Below are 26,566 nucleotides of genomic sequence, written 5' to 3' on the forward strand. Positions count from 1 at the left end.
ATATATATATATCCATGGTTTTATATTTCTAGTTTTAAATATATTTTTGACTTGACCCATCTTAGGTATGAAACGATCAATTTTCTTAAAGAATAATCTAGTAACAACGTATTAAACTTATTCATTCAAAAGTCCAAATATCATACAAGAAATAAATATATGTACATATTTATAATATATAAAGCAAAAAAATTCATAAGCTAATAAGGTAGAAGAACAAGTGAACAACAATAAAGTATAGACGCTCACCGACCAATATTGGTGATAAGGAATGGAGGATATGTTTTTTTAGGTAAAAATATAATCTTCTGGAACTATTGTAATGTTTGACAAGAAAAAAAAAAAAAAAAAAAAAAAAAAAAAAAAAAAAAAAAAAAAAAAGATAAAATCAGTGATTATTGTTCAAAAGATCCTATTCTACCAGTATTTATAAATATTACATTGATTTTAAATTCAATGTCAATGTGATTCATTATAAAGGATTTAGATTATGATTGAACAATTCAACAACGATTATTGTTGAATAATTGGAATCAAACATTTGAAGATTGAAGTCGTTGTTGTATGTTGCATTTAAATTCTGCCAGTAAAAGTTACTTTATATCCCTTTATGTTTTGCAAAAGTGTTAAACTAAAACCGATTTAATACACAGTCCGCTCTTTTATGATATGCAATTTAAGAAAATTTTAAAATTAAGAATGGGTATAAAACAAAGTAAGAGGGAAAATGTAAAAAAGATAGATTTGTGTAAGAAAAAATTGAACAAATTTATGAGAGAATGTGTGAAAATGTATAATTATTGCATATGGAAAGGGTAAGATAGTAAAAGGGATAAACGAAAAATAGAATAATAAGACAAAGTGATGAGTAGAATAAAAAGAACGGACTAAAATGAGTTACTTTTCTTTTTAACACTAATTTTTAATTAAGGTTGACTTTCATTAAGTTATAGTAAGGTTAAAGTTATCCATATATACTACAAAAATTATCACTTTTCTAGCATAAATTTTAACCTTAAGTATTAGATTAATCATATTAGCCTTCAAAGCATGTATTTATTAAAAATTACACATTAAAATACAATTAAACTCATTACAAATTAAAATTTGCCTAGAAATTAAAGTTACTATCAAAATTGTGTTTTTTTTTTTGACAAAGACCAGCAAAATTGTTAAGTTACCTTCTAATCAATCGTTTTACAATAAAATTAACGTTAGTTCGCCTTGTACTAGACTTAATGTTATTTTAACTAATTAAAATTACTTGTATAATGAGTCTGAGTTACTTTTACGGTTTTACCCGTACAAATTTATCCTTAACTTAGTGATGAATTTATAGGATAAAAAATTTTCATGTCCCATCTAATAAATTAACTCATCCTATTTCCCTCAAAAAAAAAAAAAAAAATCAACTCATCCTATATTCTCCAATTCATACCAAAAAAAAAAAGAAATAAAAGCATGCTAAGCCTCCCCATAATCCAACAATTTCACAAGCATCATGTTCTAAACCTTGAATTACATGTTCTCTCCAATTTTTATACGGAGTACCCCGCATTCTTCATTAGCTCTGCACAAACAAACAAGATTACTGTTCCCGAAATTTTCTCTCTCCAATCTCTAAAGGACAGCTTGTCTTCTATTTCTTGATTAAATACCACATCTCTATTTTGCGTTACCTGGAATTTTTTTTCCTAAATCATCAATGATTTAGTTGTGAATTTTACTTTTGAATTTCCTAAAATTTCTTCTTTTACTGTCATAATTGCTGGATTGGATTTGTTTTTCATTGGGGGTTGCTTCAATATCACTCCAACTTTTCTGGGTGTTCTGAATTCTGCTGATTGATCAGAGGTATGTTTAAATTTTCAGTTTTCCCCCTCCCCTCCCTTCAAAATTCAATCTTTTTGCCTTTTCTATTTATGGGTTTTTGGTTAATTCAGAAAATCATTTCTGGGGTTTTCTGATAAAGTTTCTATCTTCATTCTCCCTCCAAAACTCAAATCTTAATTAATTTGCTAATTTGTATTTATATTCTTGTTTATGGGTAATTTCATGTATTATTAGAATGTTTGGATTTATGTTAATAGTTTACTTGAAAAAAAATATAAAGCAAGTAGAAGTTGACTTGTGATCGTCATCTAAGATTTTGTAGATGTTGGTATGATTTGATTTAGTGTATTCTTAAATTAATATGGTTGTTGATGATAAAAAGCTCATGTACTTTAAGCAAGTTGCATATGATTACCTTTACCTGCTAGAACTTTTTGGAGCATTCTGTATGTTATTTAAAGTAATATAAATAAAAATTGATTAATTTTGAAGTAATTTTGTAGCCTTGGATTTGGAGCCCATGTCTCAATATTATGTAATCGGCTTTTGTTTATTATAAAGTTGCCATCATGATCAAAACTATAATCTAATCAGTTTTATGGTATGTTTAATTCATTTAGAATTTATGATTACTTTCAATTTGAATTACCTGAGCTGATTATGCATTGGTTTCTGGCTGTGTTTGACCATGAATGTGTTGCATGATGAACAAGTTACATTTGTTTTGCATTGGTAATTGTGTTTTCCTGTTCGTTGGTTGAGCCTTGTATTCTGATGTATGTTCTCAGGAGGACTCTCAAATATAGGAACAGGGTTGTGGTAGGAAAGTGATCCTATACATACTATAGCTACTTGGGCATGGAGCCACATAGTAATGATGTGAACCACAATGATGAAGAGAATGATGTGGAAAACCTTGGTGAATCGGATGGCAGGGAAGAAGAGAAATGGTCAACCTTGTCGGAGAGGAACATGTCGATGAGGATGCCACTTCTGAGAAAAAGGACAAATACTACCTCGCAGATTGCTGTTATCGGTGCCAATGCCTGTCCCATTGAGAGTCTTGACTATGAGTAAGTAGATTTTTTTTACATACTATAGTTACTAAGGTATATACATTTAAGATACATAGTACTCAGACAACCTTTTCAATACCTAACAAATCAAATCTTTCAGTGGCTAGTGAAATGTATTGCTTGTTTTATTGCTTCTCCCCTCTCTATTTCTTGGTGTTACATGGCTAGTCATTCATGGTGAATTGATGAGCAGAGTTTTTGAGGTTTATGGATGACATTTAACGGACTGTTAATTCTTTTATCCTATGCTACTTGGACATGGATGGTAATTCACCAGACTGTTGGTTTCTTATACAGTCCAGCGTTCAGATTAGTACTTGCTTTCGGTTGCTGCTATATAGTTTCCTTATTTTCCATTGTTATCTGGCATTTCAGGATGATTGAAAATGAATTGTTTAAGCAAGATTGGAGAGGAAGAAAAAAGGTTCAAATATTTCAGTATGTGTTCCTAAAGTGGGGATTGGCTCTCCTCATTGGTCTTACTACTGGACTTATTGGCTTCTTCAACAACATTGCAGTTGAAAATATATCTGGTTTCAAATTGTTGCTCACTAACAAACTCATGCTTCAGGGAAGGTAAGTTTCATTAATACATGTGCTAAATATGTATGTAGTCTAATATTGAATAACAATGTTCCAGTTTGTTTAATACCTCATCTTTCTTGTGCTAAAATTGTTACCATTATTAAGAATGCTACATCTACTAGAGATTGAAAATTTTCCTGTGGTTCTTATAAATTGTTTATTGTTTTATGCATTATGGTTCTAGTACAGTTACTTCAAGGCTTTTCTTGCATTTGCTGGATTGAATATAACGTTTGCTGCTGCTGCCGGATCACTTTGTGCCTTTTTGGCTCCTGCTGCTGCGGGATCTGGTATCCCTGAGGTCAAAGCTTATCTTAACGGTGTTGATGCTCCCTCAATCTTGGCTCCTAGCACACTCTTTGTAAAGGTAAATGACTCCCTCAATATCCTGAGGTTTTTTTTTTTTTTTTTTTTTTTTTTAAAAATTTTTTTTTGGTGTGTGTGTGGGAGGGGAGTGACTGAAGATATCTCATTCTTGTCATGATGTGAAGTCTGATGAATAGAGCAAGAAGCCCATAGCTTAGAGGAGCTAGGCTTCAGTTCCTGTGGCTGTGACCTGGGTTCAAGGCTCATATCCCCCCTCCCACGTGGGTAATACCCCCTTGATATTCCTGTGATAGGAAATCAAGGTGAAGCCCACCCCTTACCCCTGAAAAAAATGAAGTCTGATGAATAGTGATCATGAATTGCTTATTATGCCAACATTCCTTGCTCCAAGAAAGAACGGTTAAATTATTTTTTCCGTAAGGCAATTCATGAGTTGAGTGGTTATTATTCAGTCTCTTTAATGAGGCTAACTAAGGATAATTAAGCATATGCTCTATATTTTATTAAACTGGATTATGATTTATGCATCATTGCTAGAAGAATTTTTAAGTGTATACACGAACAGTCAGGACTCAGGAGGTTTCTTTCATGTGATTATTTATGAACTAATTGCTACATTCCTGAACTTGTAATGTTTTTTCCCATCTGTATAAAGCAAATAAATTTCTAGTTTTCAGTTCTTATGCCTTTACTAGAGAAGAGAATACTAGTAGTTATAACTGTTGATTCACATAATGTTTCATGGTCAGATCTTTGGTTCTGTTCTTGGTGTTTCTGCTGGGTTTGTTGTTGGTAAGGAAGGCCCTATGGTTCATACTGGGGCTTGCATCGCCAATCTACTTGGTCAGGGTGGCTCTCGCAAGTATGGTTTGACCTGGAATTGGCTCAGATATTTCAAGAATGATAGAGACCGGCGAGATTTGATCACCTGTGGTGCTGCAGCTGGAGTGGCTGCTGCTTTTCGTGCTCCTGTTGGTGGTGTACTTTTTGCCCTTGAAGAAGCAGCCTCCTGGTATGCTTACTCTTGGTTACCAGCAAAGCAATTTTTGTACAATTTGAATCTGGAATTTGATGCATCATATAAGGTTTCATGCAAGATAGCTTAGTATAGAACAATGTATATAGAAAGACTTAAAGTAAATAAATATGGAATTAAATGTGATGAAGTATGTCTTCAAGAATGTATCAATGGTCTTTTGGTCTATTATTCCAGAATTTCACAAAATTGGCTGTTTTATATATATTCTATTTACCCATTCATTTCAACATATTTCAGGTGGCGGAGTGCTCTTCTTTGGAGGACATTTTTTACCACAGCTGTAGTTGCCATAGTTTTGAGAAGCTTAATCCAATATTGTTGGAATGGGAAATGTGGTCTGTTTGGTCAGGGTGGGCTAATCATGTATGATGTCAGTAAAGAGGTCTCAAGTTATGGTAGTTATGATATCCTGGCTGTGATAGTTCTTGGACTTATCGGAGGTGTTCTGGGCAGCTTTTATAATTATCTTGTTGACAAGGTCCTCCGCACTTACAGCGTCATTAATGAGTAAGTAATTCTAATTTTCTGTCTATGAACAGGCTTTATTTTAGGAATTAACCATTGTGGTATGTGGTTTTTTAAAATAGTGTAATGTTTTAATGTATTAGTAGGCCTTTATTCATTTTGTAATATAGAAACTGGAAATCCAAAAATTTCCTTTCGAAATTCATGGGGCTCTTAACTTCTAATGATTACTTAAACATGAAGCTCGAGTAATAAAGATGGCAAAACTCATATGATCATTTTAGTCTATTGAGATTTTGAAGGCACGAATATTACATGCACTATCGTTGACAATGCATCTGTCTGTAATCTATTATGAAGTTTTTATACGATAGAAAGTTTCTTTCCACCCCCCCTCCCCCTCTTTTCCTGATTAGAAACCTTAACCCCTGTGTCTAATGCCTTGCAGAAAAGGTCCGTCCTTCAGAGTTTTGCTTGTTATAATTATATCTGTCCTGACAACATGCTGTGCCTTCGGCCTTCCATGGCTCGTAAGTTGCACTCCATGTCCTACAGATACAACGCACGAGTGCCCAACTATTGGTGAAATCGGGCATTACAAAAGCTTTCAATGTCCACCTGGCTCCTACAATGATCTTGCTTCCCTCTTCCTCACCACAAGCGATGATGCTATACGCAATCTTTTCAGCAACACAATCATAAGAGAATTTCAGATGTCTTCACTCTACATATTCTTTGTTACAATTTATTTCCTTGGGATCATCACTTATGGGATTGCAGTACCCGCAGGACTATTCATACCTGTAATTTTAGCCGGAAGTGTTTATGGTCGTATTGTAGGTAGAGTCTTTCACTCTGTGTCAGTGCTTGATACGGGTCTATTCTCTCTACTGGGAGCTGCCTCATTTCTCGGGGGTACAATGAGAATGACAGTCTCTTTATGTGTGATACTGCTTGAGCTTACCAATAATCTATTACTTCTTCCCCTTGTGATGATAGTTCTCCTCATATCTAAATCAGTGGCTGATTGCTTCAACCGTGGTGTATATGACCAAATAGTGAAACTAAAAGGGTTGCCATATTTGGAAGCTCATGCAGAGCCTTATATGAAGCACTTGGTGGCCTGCGACGCTGTTTCTGGTCCATTAGTCACTTTTTCAGGTCTGGAGAAGGTGGAAACTATTGTGCATGCTTTGCAAAGTACAGGGCATAATGGTTTTCCTGTTATTGGTGAACCACCTTTCTCAGAGTCACCCGAGTTGTGTGGATTGGTTCTGAGGTCACATCTGCTTGTTTTGCTGAAGGCAAAGTATTTCTCCAAAGAGAGGAGGCTTTCGGGTAGAGATATCTTAAATAAGTTCTCTCCCTCTGACTTTGCTAAGCCTGGGACCGGTAAAGGGCTCAAGTTGGAGGATATATCTTTAACAGAGGAAGAGATGGATATGTATATTGATCTTCATCCAATAACTAATGCTTCTCCATATACTGTGCTTGAGACTATGTCGTTGGCCAAAGCTATGATTCTCTTCAGGCAACTTGGACTGAGACATATGTGCGTCGTACCAAAGAGTCAAGGGGTAAGTGTTTTTCTTAATGAGTGCCGAACACCTTCCCCCCCCCCCCCCCTCCTTCTCTCAACTTCTATTTTGAACTTCATCGCTTGGAAAAATTGGTTGGTCCACTTGGCTTGTGTGATTAGCTCGCATTGTTGGCAGTTCGTACAAGCTGCTTGAGTCAGCTATTAGTATTGTCTCAACTTATTGAACTTGTATTGTCAACCTACATTACATAAATTATTGAACTCTGCTGACTCCTTTTCTTAATGCAGAGACCTCCAATCGTTGGAATTTTAACGCGACATGACTTCATGTCTGAGCATATACTTGGACTCTACCCCCATATGAGGCAGCACAAGTAAAATTATCCATGGAGATCTCAATGTCCGGTGGATATTCTGGCTTCTCATTTATTCAGCTATTCTTTTTTCCCATTTCCCCCCCTATTTGTCGAAGCATGTGAAGTGTCGCGACATTTGAAGTTGGTTTGGAATTAAGAGACATATCAAGTGTCCGCCTGGAATTTAGGAGGACTGCGTTTTCAAGCAAGGATGACGGTTGATTGGTGTCTCACACTCCTATGACGTGAATATTCATCATAATTTCTATTACTTCAACTTAGGAGTGTTAAAAAAATTTCATCAGAAAATAGGCTCCTATGATCATGCTTATGGCTTGGGAGATTTTTTACATAATACTGGAATGTTAATAATGAAGTTTTGTTTTCAATTTTCTGAGGGGTAGGGATGATGAGAGCCTGAGAGGTTCATTCATATTCACAGAATCTGTACCTGAAAATTTTCATTTTTTTTTTTTTGATATTTAAATATATATATTGTCTGTAAATTTCAAGACAGAATTTTCCTAAATAATTAGTTAATTACTGGTATCTTAATATCAGTGCCTTGTTATATATGTAGATTACATTCGTGTTATGTTTTAATGTTAAGGTATGTGTGGCTTTCGCAGTTCGAATCATCATCTATGATTCTCCGTTCTAGTCTCTTTTGTTAGTTCTGTGTTCTCGTCTTCCTGATGTCATCTGCCTTTGTTCTGGTAAAGAAAACAGAGTGCCATTTGTTTCAAGATCAAAGACTGTACGGTCAAATTTCTGTTAACACAATCAATTCATTGACCCGACCTTCTCTAAGCAATCCTACTGTGAGAAGTTAACAATAACGGGTTTGTACTGTACTTAAATCTTTATTATGCAACATGATTCAGTCTACCTTATCGCCCTCAATTGTTTATTTGTACCTTGATTGGATGGTTTCATGTACGTTCATCCCTTCTCTTAATCGGTTCTATTTCTTCACTCGCCTCTTTTGTGCCTGGTACAATATACAATACCTAGGTCACTCCTTACCTCAGAATCTCCCTTGTTGAAATTTGAAAAGGCGGTATGGGTCAGTATTCACCTTCACCGGTTGGTCATGCATGCGAGCAGCGAACCACATTTTTCCTTTGCGTCACAAATATTGTTTCTGTTGCATCCCTTTCTGGCCCAAAACTATAACTTTCTATAAGCTTAAAAGTTATAAAAAATGACTGGTATTGAGAAGAAAAAGTGTTGATGTGACGAAAATATAAATATTATTTTCAAAACACGGAATGTTTTTTCTAAAACCTCCTAGAAAAGAAAGTGAGTTTATATTCAGGCGGAGGCAGTACTTATAAACTAAACTTCGTCACCCTTAAGCCCGGCCCCTGTTACCTACATGTTGAAAAGCTATATGCATGCTCATTTATGATCACTAGCTAGTTGCTAGACTTGATCAAAGAACAGACAACAGAATATACAAATTGACTACTACAGGTGAATACACGAGGCTTCCAGAAAAGGCAGAAATCTGAATTGAAGAATGAACTGGAAACTACAATTATCAAAAGAATGGAGTATATAATTACAGCTTTTACAGCATGTGTGGAAACACAAATAAATAAGCCTAACTAACTTACCAACAAAACAAAAATTTCAGGTATAAAAACTTTAAGATACAAGTATGCCACGTCACAGTATCCAAGCAGCTGACATGAATGAAGGTGCTTATCGGAACACTGCGATAATTTAGGAGGCTGTTGTAAGATAGAGGATCCTTTAACTGAGACGGAACTTAGGTCGGACCATAATTGCCCCTGGCCTTGCTTCATCAAATCGATACCTGCAATGTCGAGTTGCCATTTTATTACAAAATACAAAAATTAGCATTGGTTGATATGCAACGAGACATGCAGACTCACCTGTTGTCAGCAAGGAAGGTCCTCACGGCGGTTGGAAGTGCAGCTCCTCCCCGGCTATGATTTCCTATGCCTGCCAATGAAGAGGCCAACTATTATTATAAGGTAAAAGCAAAATTAATATGAAATGCAAGCAGTGGGATCCATGCTATTTCAAGAGGCAATTGGCAGCTATACCTGTAATGATTTCCAACCATGTTGGCTTCAGCCTATTTAATGCTCGCTTGTCTGAATTTTCCAGATTATTGCAGCCATCAGGATATGACCCACACCATTCTTCTGTTTTGGTCCTGAATCTGTTTGGAAGCTCTGAGGACCTTGAACCCTCAGACAGCATTTGGGTTTCAATCATATGCAGGCGTTCCTTCACTGCTTGGACTGCTTCTGACGCATGAAGACCATGCAAGTCCAGCCTCCAGATTCCATTTTTCTCATTTCGTATGCTCAAAATATCACAGGCAGCCTTTGCATTTAGACTTTGTGCAGCTCCCCATTCCTCCCGCGCTTTTAGAGAGAACTGTTGGGCAGAGATGTGATCACCTCTTAAAAATGAGTTAGTTGCTGCCTTGGAATGACGTGCAGCAGCCCTGTTGAGAGAAAAATGATGTACATATAAGTATACGATTGCATAATTACATATAGATTTCCCTAATTGATATTCATAAGCAGGCAGTCCATGATGCAAGGACCAGCAAGAATGACAGGTGATTAGATTTGCAAATGAAATGGTGTAAACCAAACCTAAAAAACAAGCCTCAACTTATACTACTCAAATTGGGAAGTAAAAGATAAAGCTCTAGTAGTCTAGTACAGAGCAATCTTGATTTACTTGATTGGACTCTCGGTTGGACAGGTCAGAAAAAAGATGTATGGATTGGCGTAATTGACCACTCAAGCAATGCATGCTATGACTCACATAATTATACAACTACACCATCAACAGCAGATATTACTCCTAGACAGAAATTAAAACAACATTTCCCAGCCATTCTAATGTTAACCATGTGAGATGATTTTTAAAAAAACTGAAGTCTATGAGATCCAAATAATCAGAAAAACCTGCTTTAGAAAAGGACATGTTCAAAGCTACTTCAATTTTGAAGCGATGTTTTTTCTTATTAGTACACCACATGTGACTAGATTCAATTTTGAAGCTACTTCTCCTGTTAACTAGATTCAAATCAGAATGCAGATACACATACTTCGCAGACAAAATTAACTGAGCATTATTAACATGAATAGCAGGTATTAGAAACCCAAACCTCATCATCTTTATTGCATCTTTACGGCTGCTTAAGTACACATCATCCTCTTCCCACTCAGGCTCAACAGGCACAGATGTCAACTCACCCAGCATTGCGTTGAATTCCATACAATCATCAAACAGCTTTTCAGCAGAAAGAGTAATATCATTCGTCACATTTTCGATGTTGTTACCAACACATGGCTTCAGTACAGACCACGTCTTGGGAGATTCGGACATATCTTTCAAGGAAGCATCTCTTTTTGCAGGTATCAATTTTCCATTGGTCACTGGTTCCATAATACTAAAGCTAGAAATGTTCATTTGAACATTCTCATGTTCTGGTGAACTCTGGTCATAAACCATGGCTTTCAAAAAGGATGATGCTTTGTCAAAGTCACCACCTGCAGAAGCCATTATATCCTCAATCAAACTATCATCAGCCCAGTCAAATAGCTCTTTAAGCTGTCTAGAGACCAAATCGTTTTTGTTGTTCAGAGAAATCTGACTGACCTGAGGACCTTCAGAACTATTAATTCCAGAAGACTTGCAATTCAAATCTTCTTTTAAAGGAGCTGCAAAATCTAGTGAAGGCAGTATAACTGATGAGAATGATTTCACTTGGCGTTGCCTGTTTCTTGAAAATGTTTTTTCAGGCTTAACTGTACTGGATAGTGAAGGAAAGGCCTCATTACTAGGCCGAACATCAGGGTTGTCTTTCTGCCTTTGCTGCTGGTCAAAAGCAGCCCAACCAGAAGTCTTCCCACGTCTCCAAGACATCTTTGAATCACCCTTGCTCGCAATCATATGACTCAAACTCTCAAACCAAGTAGCAAGGGTCGATCCCTACACAAACTGAAATATACCCTTGAAATAAATACGCGCCTCTGATAAGTCTCGGCTTTCTACAACAATAAAAACCTGATATCCGACACACAACACACAAAAGCAGACTTAAAAACCTCACATTATGTTGTATAGACAGATATACGAATTCGATAGATGCACTACTAAAATCATGGCATATGATCATTATTTCTGGCAGGAAATCCTAACCATTCCCAATTGTCTATTTACAACTTCAGTTGACATACACCCATTGTTACAAATTTGATTCATAAATCCATACCCGGTATTAAACAAACGAAACACGGACACTGCAACCGCTATATCAATCAATTTAGTAACGTGAAACCGCTAAACAACTAAGATAACTAAAAGTTAAAAAGCTGTTTAATTTGGTCAATTTTGATAATTTAATTAACTATAGACATATACAGCACTAAAGACAAAAAATTGCTACAAATAAACTAATCACACATTCACACATATAATCAAGCTTAAAAGATGAAGATGAATCAACAACTTTTCTATAACTTTGATTAAATAAACAATAATTAAACTGATACAAGATTAAAAGATAAGAAATTAGCTCAAATTTGACCAATCAAACAATGATTAATCTCATAATTAAACACCCCATCACCAATTTCCAATTAAACAAATTTTAAAAACTCATAAACAAAAACCCCAAGAATAAATTGAAAATTTCTAATAAAAATTAACAAAATAAAAAATTGTGGATGAATAATTACCTAAAAGGCTAAAAGGGCGTCAAATAATCACCGGATAATACTATTTCGGAGAACTAAACCGGAGGTAACGAAACCAAGGGGTAAATCTGGAAGAGAGAGAATTGTTGAAATCAGAAGCGTTGAAGATGGAAGGATCGGATGGCAGGGAAGCAATGGAAGAAGCTGAAGAACATCTGAAGCTGTAAAAATCCATAAAAATCAAACCTTGAAATTGTTTGTTGAAAGAAGAAGGAAGAAACCCAGAAAGAGGAAAGGAAGGTTTTTGAAGAGGTGAATTAGATTTGATTCGTTGGGTTATTTTCAAACACAAACTTTATTTTTTTTAAAAGTTGCCAATTAGTCGCAAGTCTCCTAATTATATTCAAGCCATCTTCTTTTGAGTTGTTCTACTCTGCTCTGCTGAATTAAAAATAATAATTAATAATAATAATAATAATTGATATCTTATAATAATTATTAATGTTTAATAATAATAATAATTAATATTAAATTAATAATAATAAAAATTAATATTTAATAATAATAATAATTAATATTAAATTAATAATAAAATAATAATCTTTTAAAAAAAAATAATAAAATATTAATAGTTAATATTAAATAATAATAATAATAATAATAATGCGATAATAATATAATAATAATAATAATAATAATAATGATAATAATAATAATAAATAATAATAATGCTGAAATATGCTCTGATCCTGCTTTGCTCTGCAGCTTAAAAGAATAGGGTCTTAGTCTTCTTTTACAAAAGGTCCTAAGACTCCTTTCCTTCAAAAAAAAAAAAGTCCTAAGACTCCTAATTGGAGTATTGATTAATTTGGGGTGATCCTTCTCAAAAGGATCTCTAATTTAACTAGTTTGACTTGTTAATAGTACCACATGCCTTTGTTTTTGTTAGGTGGTATGGAAACCTAGGTACGGAGTACATCGATGGCTATATACGGTGTGATGGTTGTAGTGGTGGAGAGAGAGGGGGAGAGCAAATATTATGTATTTATTTTAAACGGATCACTAATATTCAACACGTGAAAACTTTAACCAGTTTAATGTTATGGACCCAATTATTGTTAGGGTTGAATAAACAAACAATGTTCTTGTTCATCATGATTCGTGGCTTCTATGTTCCATCCCAAGGAAAATAAAAAAACTACTTCTTTCACTTCATAAAATCGCAACAATTTGACTTTTGCACTATAATTATATTTCTTTTTACTATACTTTATACCAATATATGAAAAAATATGTTGTCATGGAAAAAAAATTAATAAATAATTAAGGTCATTTCCTTAAAAAAAAAAACATTATTAATTAAAAAACTCACAAGTTGAACTGGTTAAAGTACGAAGTACTCCGAATTTTGAGTTGGAATTCTTGGTATCAACCTAAAACAACGAAAAATAATGACATATATTTTGGTTAACACCGTAACCACCACCACATAGTTGTCAAGCACTTCATTTTTCTTACGAAAAAATCAGTTAACAATGAAGAGTAGCAGCCAGGTAGCACCTAGCTAAAAGCCTACTCGTAAAACACAGCATAAACATTAGCATATAGTGATAAATTAGTCCTGTACAATATTTCTTTTTTTCCTAAGCTGTGCACAAATCAAAATTTATTCCATCTCTTCCTAGTTTCATTGTACATGAGTACATGACACTGAAATCACAGGATGTTTCTGCAGTTAAATGGTCTTCTTTTCCAATCAGAGTAAGGAGGAAAACTAGTATCCTTCACGACTCTCGTTAACTGCAATATTTTCATTCTGTTCTACCAGTATGATAACTCGATAGCTCCTTAAGTCCTTCATAGCCGTTGTTACTATCACCCTTGTCTGCACATCATCATCAGTTCTACGGTTTTTAATCACATCGCTCAAATCTATTCACAAACACAACTAAACACACGTCAACAAGACCAATAATTTAAAGAACAAAACAGTCAACTGATAAAAGATTTTTAGACCAGGAGGAGAAATTAATTGCTCCAGGTACTTTTGAGTGGACTTGAAGCATTTCGGATGGCACTACGGCAGTTGGAAGTACAGTTGATCAAGGCAGCATCAGACTCCATCTCCGCCTCCACCACCTCCAAGAGCCTCTTCTTCATTTCAATCTAGCTTCTTCCCATTGTGGATCTGTGCCAATTGCTCTCTCTCGGCTACATATTTCTCGTTTTCTCAATTTCTTGGTCCTGCATCTCCTTAAACTTGGCCGTCTCCTCAGCCCTAAAATGAAAGGGAAAAGAAAGCTGACAAGTGTATGCTAGTGATGCTACTACATATTTGCGATATGCATGTCAGCACAAACTTGTTTCAAGGCAAACTTACAATAAAGATAGACAGGCTCCACGTTGTTAATGCTGTCTTGTAAATCATTCTTACCTTAGTGATGAGAGTGTTGCAGACTTACAGGCAAAAAGGCAGAAGAGCTAGAATTGAGCTTTGCTCATGGCCAGGATCCCTGTGGTTTAGTCATGGATATAAGCCTTTTAGCCTCCGCCTCTACCAGTTTTGGTCAGACATGTCAGTCAGGTGCCAATAAGGCCATACACACCAACCAATAGAAGCAACAGCTGCAACAATTGGAAAACCAACTCAATAATAACAACAAACCAGTTTTGGCTCCTTTCTCCCTTTCGAAAATGTACCAAAATAATTTAAAACCCAGCACAATGTTATTATATTCTATATACTGTACTTTGTATAACATACATGGAGAGGAAAAAGTCAGAAAAGGGTGCCATATCATTTATCAATGTACTTAAATTCTATTTACATGGACTCTCCATTTACCTCAAGTACCCATGTCCGAAACTCGACACTCGGACATGGGTATGACACTTGGACACTTCACTTTTGATTCAAAACTATGGATTTTTTTCACAAAATAGTCGAGTCGGATACTTGGACATACACTCATGTCGGACATGAGTACCCGAGTCCATGTAACATAGCTTAAATTACTTTGCCAAAAAACAAAATGTACTTAATCTATTTTATGTTGATATAAGGGATTCTAGTAAGAATTTGGCTACAAGGAAACCAACAAATCTTACAAAATAAAAAAGTCTCATGTATTTAGCAACCCTTACAATTCAACAGTAAGCAGGATATTCATCATAAAATTATACAAAGAAATTAGAGCAACAAAAGTCTGTGTGAGCAGGATATTCATTTCAATTGATGAACTTTCGGAGCAACTCATTATCACGAAACAAATGGCTGGTGAACAATGAGAATGTGTGAGCATCAACTTCAAATCCCTTTTTAAGCAAGATATCTCGATAGTATAAGGCATTTGGAAAGTCATTGTGTTGAATAAATCCTTTAATAACAGTATTATAGGTTATACTATCTGGAGCACAGCTCTTTTCTTCCATTTTAGCAAGAAGTTGAATAGCTTCACTCATGAGCCCTTTCTTGCAGAAGCCTTTGATCAATATATTGTATGTTTTAACATCAGGTTGCAGACCTTTTGTTACAAGATCTGAAAAGAACTTTGCTGCATCTTCAAGTTGTCCAGCCTCACACAAGTTATCTATTAGGATACGGTAGATGACAATATTTGGCTTAACACCATTATCCTCCATTTCTTCTAGTAATTTCACTGCCACGTCAAGCCGATCACTTTTGCAAAGGCTGTCAAGCAAGGAGGCATAGGTCACAACATCTGGAGCAATTCCATGAGCCCGCATTTCTTTGAACAACTTATGTGCCATTGGGAGTCTATTGGCTTTGCAGAGTCCATCGATAAGAGTGTTATAGGTAACAAGATCAGGGGTTATTCCTTTCCGAAACATCTCTTGGAAAATGTTTAGGGCCTTGTCAATGTTTTTAGCCTTACAGTATCCATTAATCATAGTATTGAAACTTACCAGGTTAGGCTCACAACCATTTTTTGTCATGAGATCAAGTAGGTTCTCTACATCTTCCATCTGACCACGCAAACAGTACCCATCAAGTAATGCACTATAAGTAAGGATGTTTGGAGGCACACCTCTCTTAGTCATGTGGTGTAGAATGGACTGAGCTTGATCAACACAACCATCTTTACAAAACATGTCAACCAGCATGCTGTAGGTCTTAACATCTGGTGCTATGTTACTCTCTAACATCTCAGTCAACACATGCTGAGCCTCATCCCCACAGCCGGAATTGTAGAGGCCTCGAACCAAGGAAGTATAAGTGACAACATTGGGTTTAATGCCCTCAGATTTCATGGAGGAGAACAGGTCTAGGGCCTCTTGTAACAACCTGTCCTTGCAAAGACTATCGATGATAGTGCTGTATATAACAATGCCAGGCTTAAAACTTGGGTTTAATACAATACAATTCAGGCTGCCGGAAGAGGGAGATAATGGTGGAATGAGGTTGAAGTCGTTTCAATTTGACAATAGCAGTAAATAACTGGTTGAAATAGATAACAGAAGGAAGAGGGCGCAAATTGATCATTTGATTATATAGAAAAAGGGGGGATTTAAGATCGGAAAACCCTAATTTGGATTGTTCTGTAACTGAACTTAGAAACAATTGACGATCTTGGGAAGAAGAGAAAAGTCGAAAATGGGAAAGAAAAGAAGGGGAAAGAGACAAACCGCCATTAAAGAATAAAGCTGAAGCTTTTGAAGAAATCATCATCCTTGAGTTTCTCGCAATCTTCGATCTCCTTCTCCCTTTGTTGCTTTGACAGTGTTTGGTGTAAAATAGGAAATGTATCTATACCCTTCTAAAAAGAGAATACATGGTTTGGGTGAAAAGTAGAACTCACCAGATCCGATCCGAATGACCCGATTCATGACCCGAAATTAACCCAAATACAACGATTTGAAAATGACGCGAAACCCGAAATTGACCCGACCTGATCCATATCCGACCCGAAAATAGAATTGACCTGATCCTGACCCGACACCCTAATTGACCCGGCCCGAAGTTGACCCGGCCCAAAATTGAGCCGAATTTTTTGAACCGAACAAACCCGATATCCGAAATTGACCCGAACAAACCCAATACTCGAAATGTTCCGAAGTAAAATTACCTTATAATTGAATTAAAAATGTCTAGTGCCAAAAATAATTTAAATTGTTCATTTTCAACTGTAGCCACGCTCATAAATCGAATTGATAGTTCTTATTATAACAATATTAAAATATAAAATTATTGATTTGAGCTAAATCGACAAATTAAATGGAACAACCCGAACATGACGCGACTTGATTTTGACCCGACCCGAATATGACCCGAACATACTTGACCTGAAAATGATCCGACCCGAACTCGACCCAATACCTGACCCGACCCATACCCGAAACCCAAAATGACCCGATCCGAATATTAACTGACCCGAAATAACCCGACCCGACCCAAACGACCCATTTACCAAGTCTAGTGAAAAGGGTAGATGTACAGACGTACAGTAACATCTTTTGACTTTATACCTTTTGTGTTTTTTTTTTTTTTTTTTTTTTTTGGTTTTGTTTTGTATGTGTCGAAGTAATTTTTTATTTTATTTATTTTATTTTTTTGAAAACACTGAAGAATTCTCTTTAACTTGTAGTTAAGTATTACTTTCTCTTTTTCAAAAAAAAAAAAATATTACTTTTTCCGTTTTTTTTATTTAACATGTTTCATTTGTTACGTTTGTCAATACATAAATTTAGTCATCTATATTTTATATTCTTAATAAGTAAAAAATTTTACAAAAATAAATGTGATTAAATTTATTGAGACGATTCAAACAAGATCTCACATAATTATATTTTTCGTTAAGTATAAAGTACATAATACTATATAATATCAATGGTAAGTGTGTGAATAGTGCAAAAGTCAAAATAGGTAAAGTATGTAAAAAGAACGAAGGAAGTGTCTTTTTATAGATATATGTATAGAATAGACTGAAAACTCAATGCGTTGCCTTTTTTTTTGTTTTTGATTGTATATATATATATCCTCCGTTCTTTTCTAATTACAACGTTTGAGAATATTTTTTTAAGCAAATTTTTGAGATTTCATATTCCATACTATGTCCACACATTCCTTTGACTACCTTCTGTGTTTTATACATTACGAAAAATATACTCATGTGAGGCGTTGTTAGATTCGTCTGAAATTCAACACTAAAGTACAAAATAAAGAGAATCAATGATTTGGAATTAAATGGTATAATTACTTCCACATCCTTCCTTTTTGTTTTTAATCACTTTGACTCTTTGTTACATTATTAATTAAGTTGATTTCCATTACGCATATCTCAATCACTCTCAAAATTATAACAAGTAGATTAGAAAAAAAGTACTCCCTCCATTTTATAATGATAAAATTTATAGTGTGGGCCGTGGGGACTAAAGGGAAAATGTTATTTACTACAAAAGTACAAAGTAATATAAAGTATAGTTAGTAGAGATATATTTAATTGTTAGCAGGAGAAAGAAATAATGAAAATAGTAGTGTAAGGGGGGGTTTTGGAGAGAGAATAATAAAAAAGTATTGGTTTTTACTAAAAAAGGAAGTATTGTACTTATTGTGAAATGAACGTAAAAGAAAATGTTGCAATTAATACCAAATAGAGGGAGTACAAATTTAGACAAATGTAACAAATTCCCACATAACTATGTTTTTTCTTTCATTGTAAAGCACAATATATCGTCATAAGATCGAGAGAGCATGTATAATGTCAAAATCTTAATGTTGCAAGTAAAACAGAGTAGAGGCATAGGTTAGTATTACGGAGAAACTAAATATCTTTGTATTTTATGTGGGGTAGGTAGGAAAGAGAAATAGTAAAATATTTGTGAAAGTGGGGTTAGTGGGAGAGAGAAATTATAAAATAATGGTGGGTTCTTTCCAAATATAAAACTGTTGCAATTAATATGAAACGGATGTAAAAGAAAAACATTGCGATTAATACGAAACGGATGGAGTATTAAAATAAATTAGAAGTTAGCGTTATACACGTTTTGATATTTTTTAAAAAAAATTACTCTCTCTGTTTGTGTTTTTGTAAGTGTTACAATTTAATCGGCATATAGTTTTAGGCAATTTAATTTACTAAAATAAGAGGTAAGTGGGGTAGTTAAAGTATTAAAAAATTGTAAAAGGAAGATAGTGGAGTTAATAATTTATTGTAAAGTATTGAAAGGAATAGTGTCCTTCCAACAAGTGTATTATTTTGATAGAGGGTTTAGAATTATTACACAGCTAATTCTTTAGTAAGGTCAAGTGATCGGAATGCCTAGGTAGAGGCCACTTCCGATCAGTAATATTAAGGTATAATTAATATTACAGCTTAATCTTAACTGAACCCTTCGGGTCGAACCCAATCGAACGACTGATCCAAGACGACGAATTAATCCGAAGGATTTAATGAGTCGACGGAGTTTTACGAATACATACATTGGATATCGAGCCTAGGGCGTCGAGACCGAGCGTCGCAAAATCACAAGCAATAAGTATGAGCGTAGCCGTAGTATCGCACTGGCCTAGCCATGTGGACTGCTAGGCTAGGCTAGCTCATCGCAAACCTAGGCGCACCATGTGTGTGCTAGGCGCACCATGGTGTGCTAGGCAAGGCATGAGTGCTAGGCGCACAAGGCAGCCCATCGCAGCCTTCGCATGGCATGGCAGCACCATCGCAGGCCACACGCACCATGCACAACACTATCGCATGGCTAGGCCAATGCGTGTGTGCGTGTGCATGTGCCTAGGGCCATCGCAAGCCATCGTAGGCCACACGCACCAAGCACAGCCATCGCAGTGCTAGGCACTTGCGTGTGTACGTGTGCGTGAGTGCCTCGCACCATCGCAGCAGCAGCCTCGCACAGCAGCACCATGCCAGGCATCGCCCTGTGCATGTGCGTGTGCGTGTCCGAGTGCCAGTGCATGCTGGCTAGCAAGCAGCAGCAGCGAAGGGTGCCTGGGCTTGTGCGTGTGTGTGCGAATGGGAGTGCGAGGGCATTGGCTTGCGTATGCGTGTGCGATGGCTGGGCACCAGCGGCAGCAGCAGCACAAGCATCGCTCAGCGCCAGCACGCATAGCCTGGCTGGGGATGCGAGGCTGCTGGCTGGGCTAGCTGGCAGCACCAGCTGGCGTGCTAGCTGGCTGCCAGCCCAGCATGCTTGGTGGCGGTTTGAGGGAGTGGGGACCAAAGGCTTAGAGCATGCCTTGGGGAGCAAGGCAATGTCCCCCCCAAGGTTCATGGTCCTCACCTAACTCTCTCTCTCCCCTTGACACTTGTTGCATTGTGATTGATTTGATTATTAATTTATTTTGGAATTAAATTAATTATCAAAATTATTCATTCTCCCACATTGGTTGGGAAATGAAGATCAAGGGTTTATTTCCATATAAATACCAAAGTTGGGTATTTGGGAAAGAACACACTTGAATGGAAAAGTAAAGGCAACTCTATAATTGAGTGAACCTTGAAATTCGTAAAACTCTAGTTTGTTTTGTCCGGGCCTCGACTAACTTTCGAGGCTTAGGACGCTCGGGTCGAGTTCGAGGGTACGATCCCGTCGGAGACCTCGTATTTTCGGGGTTCAAGTAAGAGCTCATAGTTGAGCAAAGCACGCATCAAAGGTATAATCTTTTATCCTTTCTTATGCTTTTAATTATGTTTTGCTTGTTAATTGCATTTATTATGGGGGCGGGTCTTGGCGGGTTTCATTCCGCGTAGTGTGGGTCACTACGAAACCCTACAAGTACTCCATAATATAATGAATGTGATAGGAAATAAATAATAATACTACCTCCGCGCGAGGTTATCTGCAACAAAGGACAGTGTTGCGGACTCCTAGGAAAAACTTTTTAAGCAAGATTAATGAAAAGTAAGAGCAGAGAGAAGGGATAATTAAACTTAATTAAAATAAAACACACAATTAATAAAAATAACTTAAAAAAAAACCACCAACCTAGCCGAGCCACCCCGCTTGCTCCCTGTCCCCACCCCCACACTCGCTGACGTCAAGACCCCCCCTCTTTGTGCCGGCGCCGCCCCTCCCAACCCCTTGTCGTCGCCCCTCCCTTTCCCCTTGAAACACCAATAAACAACAATCACCCACGCAACACCAATCCCCAACTCCACATACGCCACCCAACGAACCACCAACACCCAACCCCACATACGCAACCCCCCGAAACCACCACCCAAACCCACGAAACCCATCACCAAACCCACGAAACCAACCACGAAACTCAGATCTGGAGAATTGCGCGACGCGAAATTGCGGTGGTGCTGGGGTAAGGTGATGGAGAATTGCGGTGGTGCTAGGGTAAGGTGGTGGAGATGCGCGACGATGCTGGGGTAAGGTGGTGCTGGTGGAGATGCGCGACGAATTGCGGTGGTGCTGGGCTAAGGTGGTGGAGATGCGCGTCAATGCTGGGGTAAGGTGGTGCTGGTGGAGATGCGCGGCGAATTGCGGTGGTGCTGGGGTAAGGTGGTAGAGATGCGCGACGAATTGCGGTGGTGCTGGTGCTCTGGGGTCATCTGGGCTGGTGGTTGGAGCGGCGAAGGTGGTTAGGGTAAGGTAATAGTAATAGTAATAGTAATAGTAATAGTAATAGTAATAGTAATAGTAATAGTAATAGTAATAGTAATAGTAATAGTAATAGTAATAGTAATAGTAATAGTAATAGTAATAGTAATAGTAATAGTAATAGTAATAGTAGTAATAATAGTAATAATAATAATAATAATAATAATAATAATAATAATAATAATAAGGGTGGGGAGCATGAGAGGAGAAAGAACCGATGCGAAAACTCTTTCCCTCAATCCCGCCTATTTCTTTTAACACTGGTTTTTTAAAAACCGGTGCGAAAGTTGCGATGCCTTATTCATTTTTTCTACTAGTGACAATTGCCCCAATATTTGAGATATTTTCCAACTTAGGGGGAGAAGAATTGAAGTAAGTTGGCAAAATTATAAAATTATAATTAGTTTGTCCCTAATGGTAGTTTGAAAAGTTAATTGCCAACTTTTATCTATATATTATCAAGATATGTTACACATTTATGATTTGATTTGTATTCAGTTATGACTCATGTTGCATAACGTTGAAGATACATTTTGGTCATATTATGTGTATACATTGAGATAAAATCTTGCAAATTATACTTGAATCACTACACCTGAAGTGTAGGTTGTATGATCGGTTCCAAAATAAAGATATGTCCAAAATAAAGATATGATATATGGCAAGATAGTGCAGTTAACACTTTTAGTGTAATAGTATATAAATGTCATAGTGTATGAAATACCCAAAAATGGTATAGATATCTGAATTATTACAGTAGATGGCTTATGATGTAAGAAAAGTTATGATGGTACCGTACCAATGAGAATTATATTCAGATATCATAGTAAAATAGCATGCGAAATGTACATTAAAGAATTTTTATGATACCGGTATATTATGAAACCGATGAATAATATGCATGCGTGAAAGAATGGACTAATAATAAGGGATCTGGAATATATGTCCATTTTGATGTCGACATAATGATAATGATCAAATATTTATCACAGACCAGAAGTCCAATGAAATATGGATTTTTAAATCCACACTGTACAATGTCTTGTATTATTTTTTAGTCTTACGTTCATGTGCATGTATGAGTTGTAGATAGATGGATTACTCATTACATGTGTAGGCAGTTGTTAGATGCATTACTTGTTGTATATTTATGCTCAATAATATCTTATCATAATTTCTATATCTCATATTGCATGCACTAGTTTCTATACAATTATAATTATGGTATATATATGAATGTGGATGTTCGTATTAATTACAATTTTGATGGAAACTTACAAAAAAGATATTGTATTTATATTCCAATGGGCTTATAGTTGTGATGAAATTATTTATGATGTTGATCTAATAGCTTGTTATGAAATAGGTAAGAAGAGTTCCTAAAGAACTTATACATGATGTATTTAAGTACCAAGCCCTACGAATTTTATATTTTGAATATTGAAATTATTATCGAAGTCATGAAACGTCTATGTGACTACATAATTGACATCTCAACCAAAAGTTTGAGCTATGAAATATTCATTGGAGAACTCTGATACTAAAATTTCGAAGGATAGCATTGAGATATCTTTCAGCTAGAATAATCTTCTTATTATGGTCTAGAAGAACTATGGGTGATGTATGTGATTAGATAATTTATCACTAATTCATATAAGATTAAATAATGATATCATGTGTTGCGTGTTGGCATAAATTATGATCAATTATTGATATTCTCTTTCTACTAATTTGACCTCCAACAGAAAGCATAATTAAGTTTATGGTTAAGATTTCAGATGAGATTAAGATAAACACATGTATTATTTAATTTAAAGAGTATGGTGAAATGAAGACATCTGACTTATTCACGCGAAGATTTGAACATTCAAATCCAACTTGGGATGACCAGCTATTAAGGAATGTTATTATGCTACAAATGAAAAGTTACCCACCAGCATTGGATTCATTACACCGAAAGACCTTATGTTATGTATTCATCAGGGGGAGAAATAATATGCGCTGCATTCTTTTTCCCTTAACCATGGTTTTGTCCCATTGGGTTTTTCTGGTAAGGTTTTTTAATGAGGCAGCATCCTAAGCGTATTATGAAGAATGTAGTACTCTTTTTCCTTCACTAGATTTTTATCCCACAGGGTTTTTCCTAGTAAGGTTTTAACGAGGCACAATCTTCAATATGGACATCTAAGGTAGTATATATGACTATATGTGCATTAACATCATACTATTTTAGATAATGGACGTCCAAGGGGGAGTGTTGTGAAATATATATTAATGTATGTCCATTATACCTTTGTAACCTATTAGCATTATTACTTATCTTTGTAATCCCCCTTGTAACTCCCTTAGGCTATTACATCCCATTGTAACTCTTCTCGTAATGGTGACTAAGTTGTATATATATAAGTTGTATAGAAAATGGAATATACAATCAATATTCTCATTACATCTTCATCTTTCATTCTTTCTTTTCCTCTATTTTATAACAACTATCAATTTATTATGATTTTTTACCCAACATATATTTAGGTTGGATAAGATGATTAATCTTTAATTGTACTATTTGTAACATATCATAAGATAATGTTTGTTCAAAAAAAAAAAATGTAACTTACTTTAATTTAAAATTTTGAAAAATTGTATTGTTTTATTATTTGATGAAAAAAAAAATTATTTGTTTGTTAAATTGTCAATAGTTGTTGAATATCTTTCAATCATAACATACAAAAAATTGTATATGACTCTACTAATAATTTTTCTTTTTCAAAATATATTTTTTCAAGATACACTAATGAAAAACTGTTTTGAGGCATCGCCTTAACCACAAACTAGTTTATTAGTTAACAAGGATAGTAATTCAACTAATTTATAACTTTCGTCTTAATAAAGTGTTAAATTAAAAAAAAAAAAAAAAAAAAAAAGGTGCTGATATTGCCAAGGCAAAAAAACCAATTTCAAGGCAAATTATCTATCCAATTCCTATAATCTTTGAGATTCTAAATATGTCAAACTTATTTATTCAATAAAATACTTTGTAATATTTTGTTGCCTATACTATTAGTATCCCAATATTTTTTATTTTATTTTTGAGTAGTCTTATTTATTGGATTCATTTATATATGTATACATCTTTTGTGAAGATATGCAACATTCTTATTTGTTCCCGTTCATTGTCAGTACTACATACCACTACTACATGCATGCACAAATACTTTTTGTTAATTAATGCATTCTAATAATCAATATAAGGAGAATCAAAATACAATCAAAAGTTGAATTGATGATTGTAATTGATATAAACCAAAATTTCCAGTAGCTACAAAAATGGTCCAGCATTTATATATATATATATATATATATATATATATATATATATATATATATATATATATATATATATATATGTATATATATAATTAAAAAATAAAATAAAATTGCATTAAATCATTCAATCAACTGAGAAAAAAAAAATTCAAATATTACATAACAAAGGTTTAAAAATAAGACGATAAACATAACTAGTCATTATTTTTTAGAGAAATATAGTGTATGTCCGAGGAGCTCCACATCATACGATTCATATGCATAGCCCCTACTAATAATCAACTCCAAAAGATATACGAAGTATTAGTTAGACAAATGTTAAAGTTAAAAAAAAAAACAAAAAACTTCATATATCATTAAACTAATAATTAAAAGAGTATAAATACCACTCTGTGAGGTTGAGTTTCGGTCTGCCTTTATATTCTTGCTTCTACTATTTTTTATTTTATTTGAACCATGGTGAATTAATTTAATTAGTTGCAGATTTTGACGAGAATAATTAGTAGTTGGAGTTGGAAAGATTTTAATTGGAATATTGGGATACTATGGACTTATATTATAGGCAACAAAATATTACAAAGTATTTTATTAAATTAATAATTGACATATATAAATTCTCAAAAATTACGGACATGTGGAAGATAATTTACCGTGAAAATAACTTTTTTGCCTTGAGAATGTCAACGCCCAAAAAAATATATATATACGAAGTATATATACGGAGTACAAAGGAAGTAATAATGATCCTAATTACAAGGTCCACAAAATGGTTGGGGAAAGACTTTTTGAGTGAGTAGTTGGCTATTTACGTTGCCTTTTCCACCCATTGGCCCTACTTTGTTTACTAGCTACCCGGACCACAAAAGTGACAAACCCCAAATTCACTCCATGAGTGATGAGTCCATCTGTTTTTGTACTTCGTCAAAAGAAACTAATAATATTACGGCGTACTTGTAATTATTTTCAGCGTGTTACGGAGTGTGATCTTGATTTCAATCAAGTCTTTCGAGTGTTGAAAGAGACCAGTGCGGCAGTGCTATTCTGTTCACCTAATTTTGAATCAAGTTCCACGTACACTATTGGTTCAATTTAGTTTCCCTTAGTGCTATTCACCTAATTTTGAATCTAGTTCCACGTACACTATTTGTTCAATTTATTTTCACTTAGCAATCTAAGTTTAAATTATAAAAATAAAAACATATAAATAATTTTCACTTTAATGTGTAAATTAGTGTGTGACCCGAGATTTGCTTCGGTGATACTTTGAATAGTTTCTTTTTTACAGTATATAGTAGATGATTTTAAAAACTTTTTTTATTTTTTTATTTTTTATTGGTGAGTAAATTATAGTGCAATGACGACAATAACTAAGTTAAGACTACACTTAGGGACTAAGTTTTTCAATAAAGTAGCAAAAGGGGACCAAGTTATTTTCAGGGAGCAAAAAGGGGACTCACTTCACTTTTCCGGTGAAATTAACCACTTTTAGGTGAGTTTACTCCCCTATAACCATGGAAGAACTTAGTCCCTTGACAAGAATTTAGTCCCTTATTTATTGCACTAATTATAGTGAATGAAACATAGTCACTTCATTAATTATTTTAATTTTCATACATTATATATATTGCCTTCCCACCAGGTCACCATACAACAAAACCACTATCAAACCACCACCTTAGCCCCCATCATCCCCCCACCACCATCCTCCTTCCCTGAAAAAATATAAACAATATCCTCTTCCACCA

General features: G+C 35.1%; 3 protein-coding genes across 5 annotated transcripts; 1 reads left to right on the forward strand and 2 right to left on the reverse strand.

The window, feature by feature from the left end:
* Positions 1-1,390: 1,390 nt before the first annotated feature.
* LOC110736678 (chloride channel protein CLC-c-like) lies at positions 1,391-7,792 on the forward strand. Of its 2 annotated transcripts, none has more exons than XM_021916970.1 (8): positions 1,391-1,854; positions 2,622-2,906; positions 3,285-3,485; positions 3,684-3,861; positions 4,571-4,833; positions 5,098-5,367; positions 5,774-6,902; positions 7,154-7,792. In XM_021916970.1, the coding sequence occupies exons 2-8, from the start codon at positions 2,692-2,694 to the stop codon at positions 7,241-7,243; spliced, it is 2,346 nt and encodes a 781-aa protein (XP_021772662.1). In that variant the 5' UTR covers positions 1,391-1,854; positions 2,622-2,691; the 3' UTR covers positions 7,244-7,792. The 2 variants fall into 2 exon arrangements, with proteins under 2 accessions (XP_021772662.1, XP_021772663.1); XM_021916971.1 differs by lacking the exon at positions 1,391-1,854 and adding an exon at positions 2,321-2,434.
* A 944-nt stretch (positions 7,793-8,736) lies between these two features.
* Positions 8,737-12,284, reverse strand: LOC110736679. 2 transcript variants are annotated; one of them, XM_021916973.1, is made up of 5 exons: positions 11,958-12,284; positions 10,382-11,217; positions 9,297-9,706; positions 9,123-9,192; positions 8,737-9,043 (listed from the first exon to the last, which is right to left on the reverse strand). In XM_021916973.1, the coding sequence occupies exons 2-5, from the start codon at positions 11,167-11,169 to the stop codon at positions 8,980-8,982; spliced, it is 1,332 nt and encodes a 443-aa protein (XP_021772665.1). In that variant the 5' UTR covers positions 11,170-11,217; positions 11,958-12,284; the 3' UTR covers positions 8,737-8,979. The 2 variants fall into 2 exon arrangements, with proteins under 2 accessions (XP_021772665.1, XP_021772664.1); XM_021916972.1 differs by having other exon boundaries at positions 10,382-11,283.
* Positions 12,285-15,143: 2,859 nt separating this feature from the next.
* Positions 15,144-16,419, reverse strand: LOC110735863 (putative pentatricopeptide repeat-containing protein At1g12700, mitochondrial). The gene is made up of 2 exons (XM_021916042.1): positions 16,298-16,419; positions 15,144-16,251 (listed from the first exon to the last, which is right to left on the reverse strand). Exons 1-2 carry the CDS (start codon positions 16,417-16,419, stop codon positions 15,144-15,146), a joined length of 1,230 nt encoding a protein of 409 aa, XP_021771734.1.
* Positions 16,420-26,566: the final 10,147 nt, after the last annotated feature.

Source organism: Chenopodium quinoa, unplaced genomic scaffold, assembly GCF_001683475.1.
Source record: "Chenopodium quinoa cultivar QQ74 unplaced genomic scaffold, ASM168347v1, whole genome shotgun sequence".
Classification (NCBI taxonomy): domain Eukaryota; kingdom Viridiplantae; phylum Streptophyta; class Magnoliopsida; order Caryophyllales; family Amaranthaceae; genus Chenopodium; species Chenopodium quinoa.

What these genes read in the sequence shown, in the direction of transcription:
- LOC110736678 (XM_021916970.1), top strand. Translation starts at nt 2,692, where the DNA reads ATGGAGCCACATAGTAATGATGTGAACCACAATGATGAAGAGAATGAT. An exon ending in CTTGAAGAAGCAGCCTCCTG is followed by an intron (nt 4,834 to 5,097) that starts GTATGCTTACTC and finishes AACATATTTCAG; the next exon opens with GTGGCGGAGTGCTCTTCTTT. An exon ending in ACTTACAGCGTCATTAATGA is followed by an intron (nt 5,368 to 5,773) that starts GTAAGTAATTCT and finishes AATGCCTTGCAG; the next exon opens with AAAAGGTCCGTCCTTCAGAG.
- LOC110736679 (XM_021916973.1), bottom strand. Translation starts at nt 11,169, where the DNA reads ATGATTGCGAGCAAGGGTGATTCAAAGATGTCTTGGAGACGTGGGAAG. An exon ending in ATGGTTGGAAATCATTACAG is followed by an intron (nt 9,193 to 9,296) that starts GTATAGCTGCCA and finishes CTTCATTGGCAG; the next exon opens with GCATAGGAAATCATAGCCGG. An exon ending in ACCTTCCTTGCTGACAACAG is followed by an intron (nt 9,044 to 9,122) that starts GTGAGTCTGCAT and finishes TCGACATTGCAG; the next exon opens with GTATCGATTTGATGAAGCAA.
- LOC110735863 (XM_021916042.1), bottom strand. Translation starts at nt 16,419, where the DNA reads ATGATCAATTTGCGCCCTCTTCCTTCTGTTATCTATTTCAACCAGTTA. An exon ending in CTCTTCCGGCAGCCTGAATT is followed by an intron (nt 16,252 to 16,297) that starts GTATTGTATTAA and finishes TGTTATATACAG; the next exon opens with CACTATCATCGATAGTCTTT.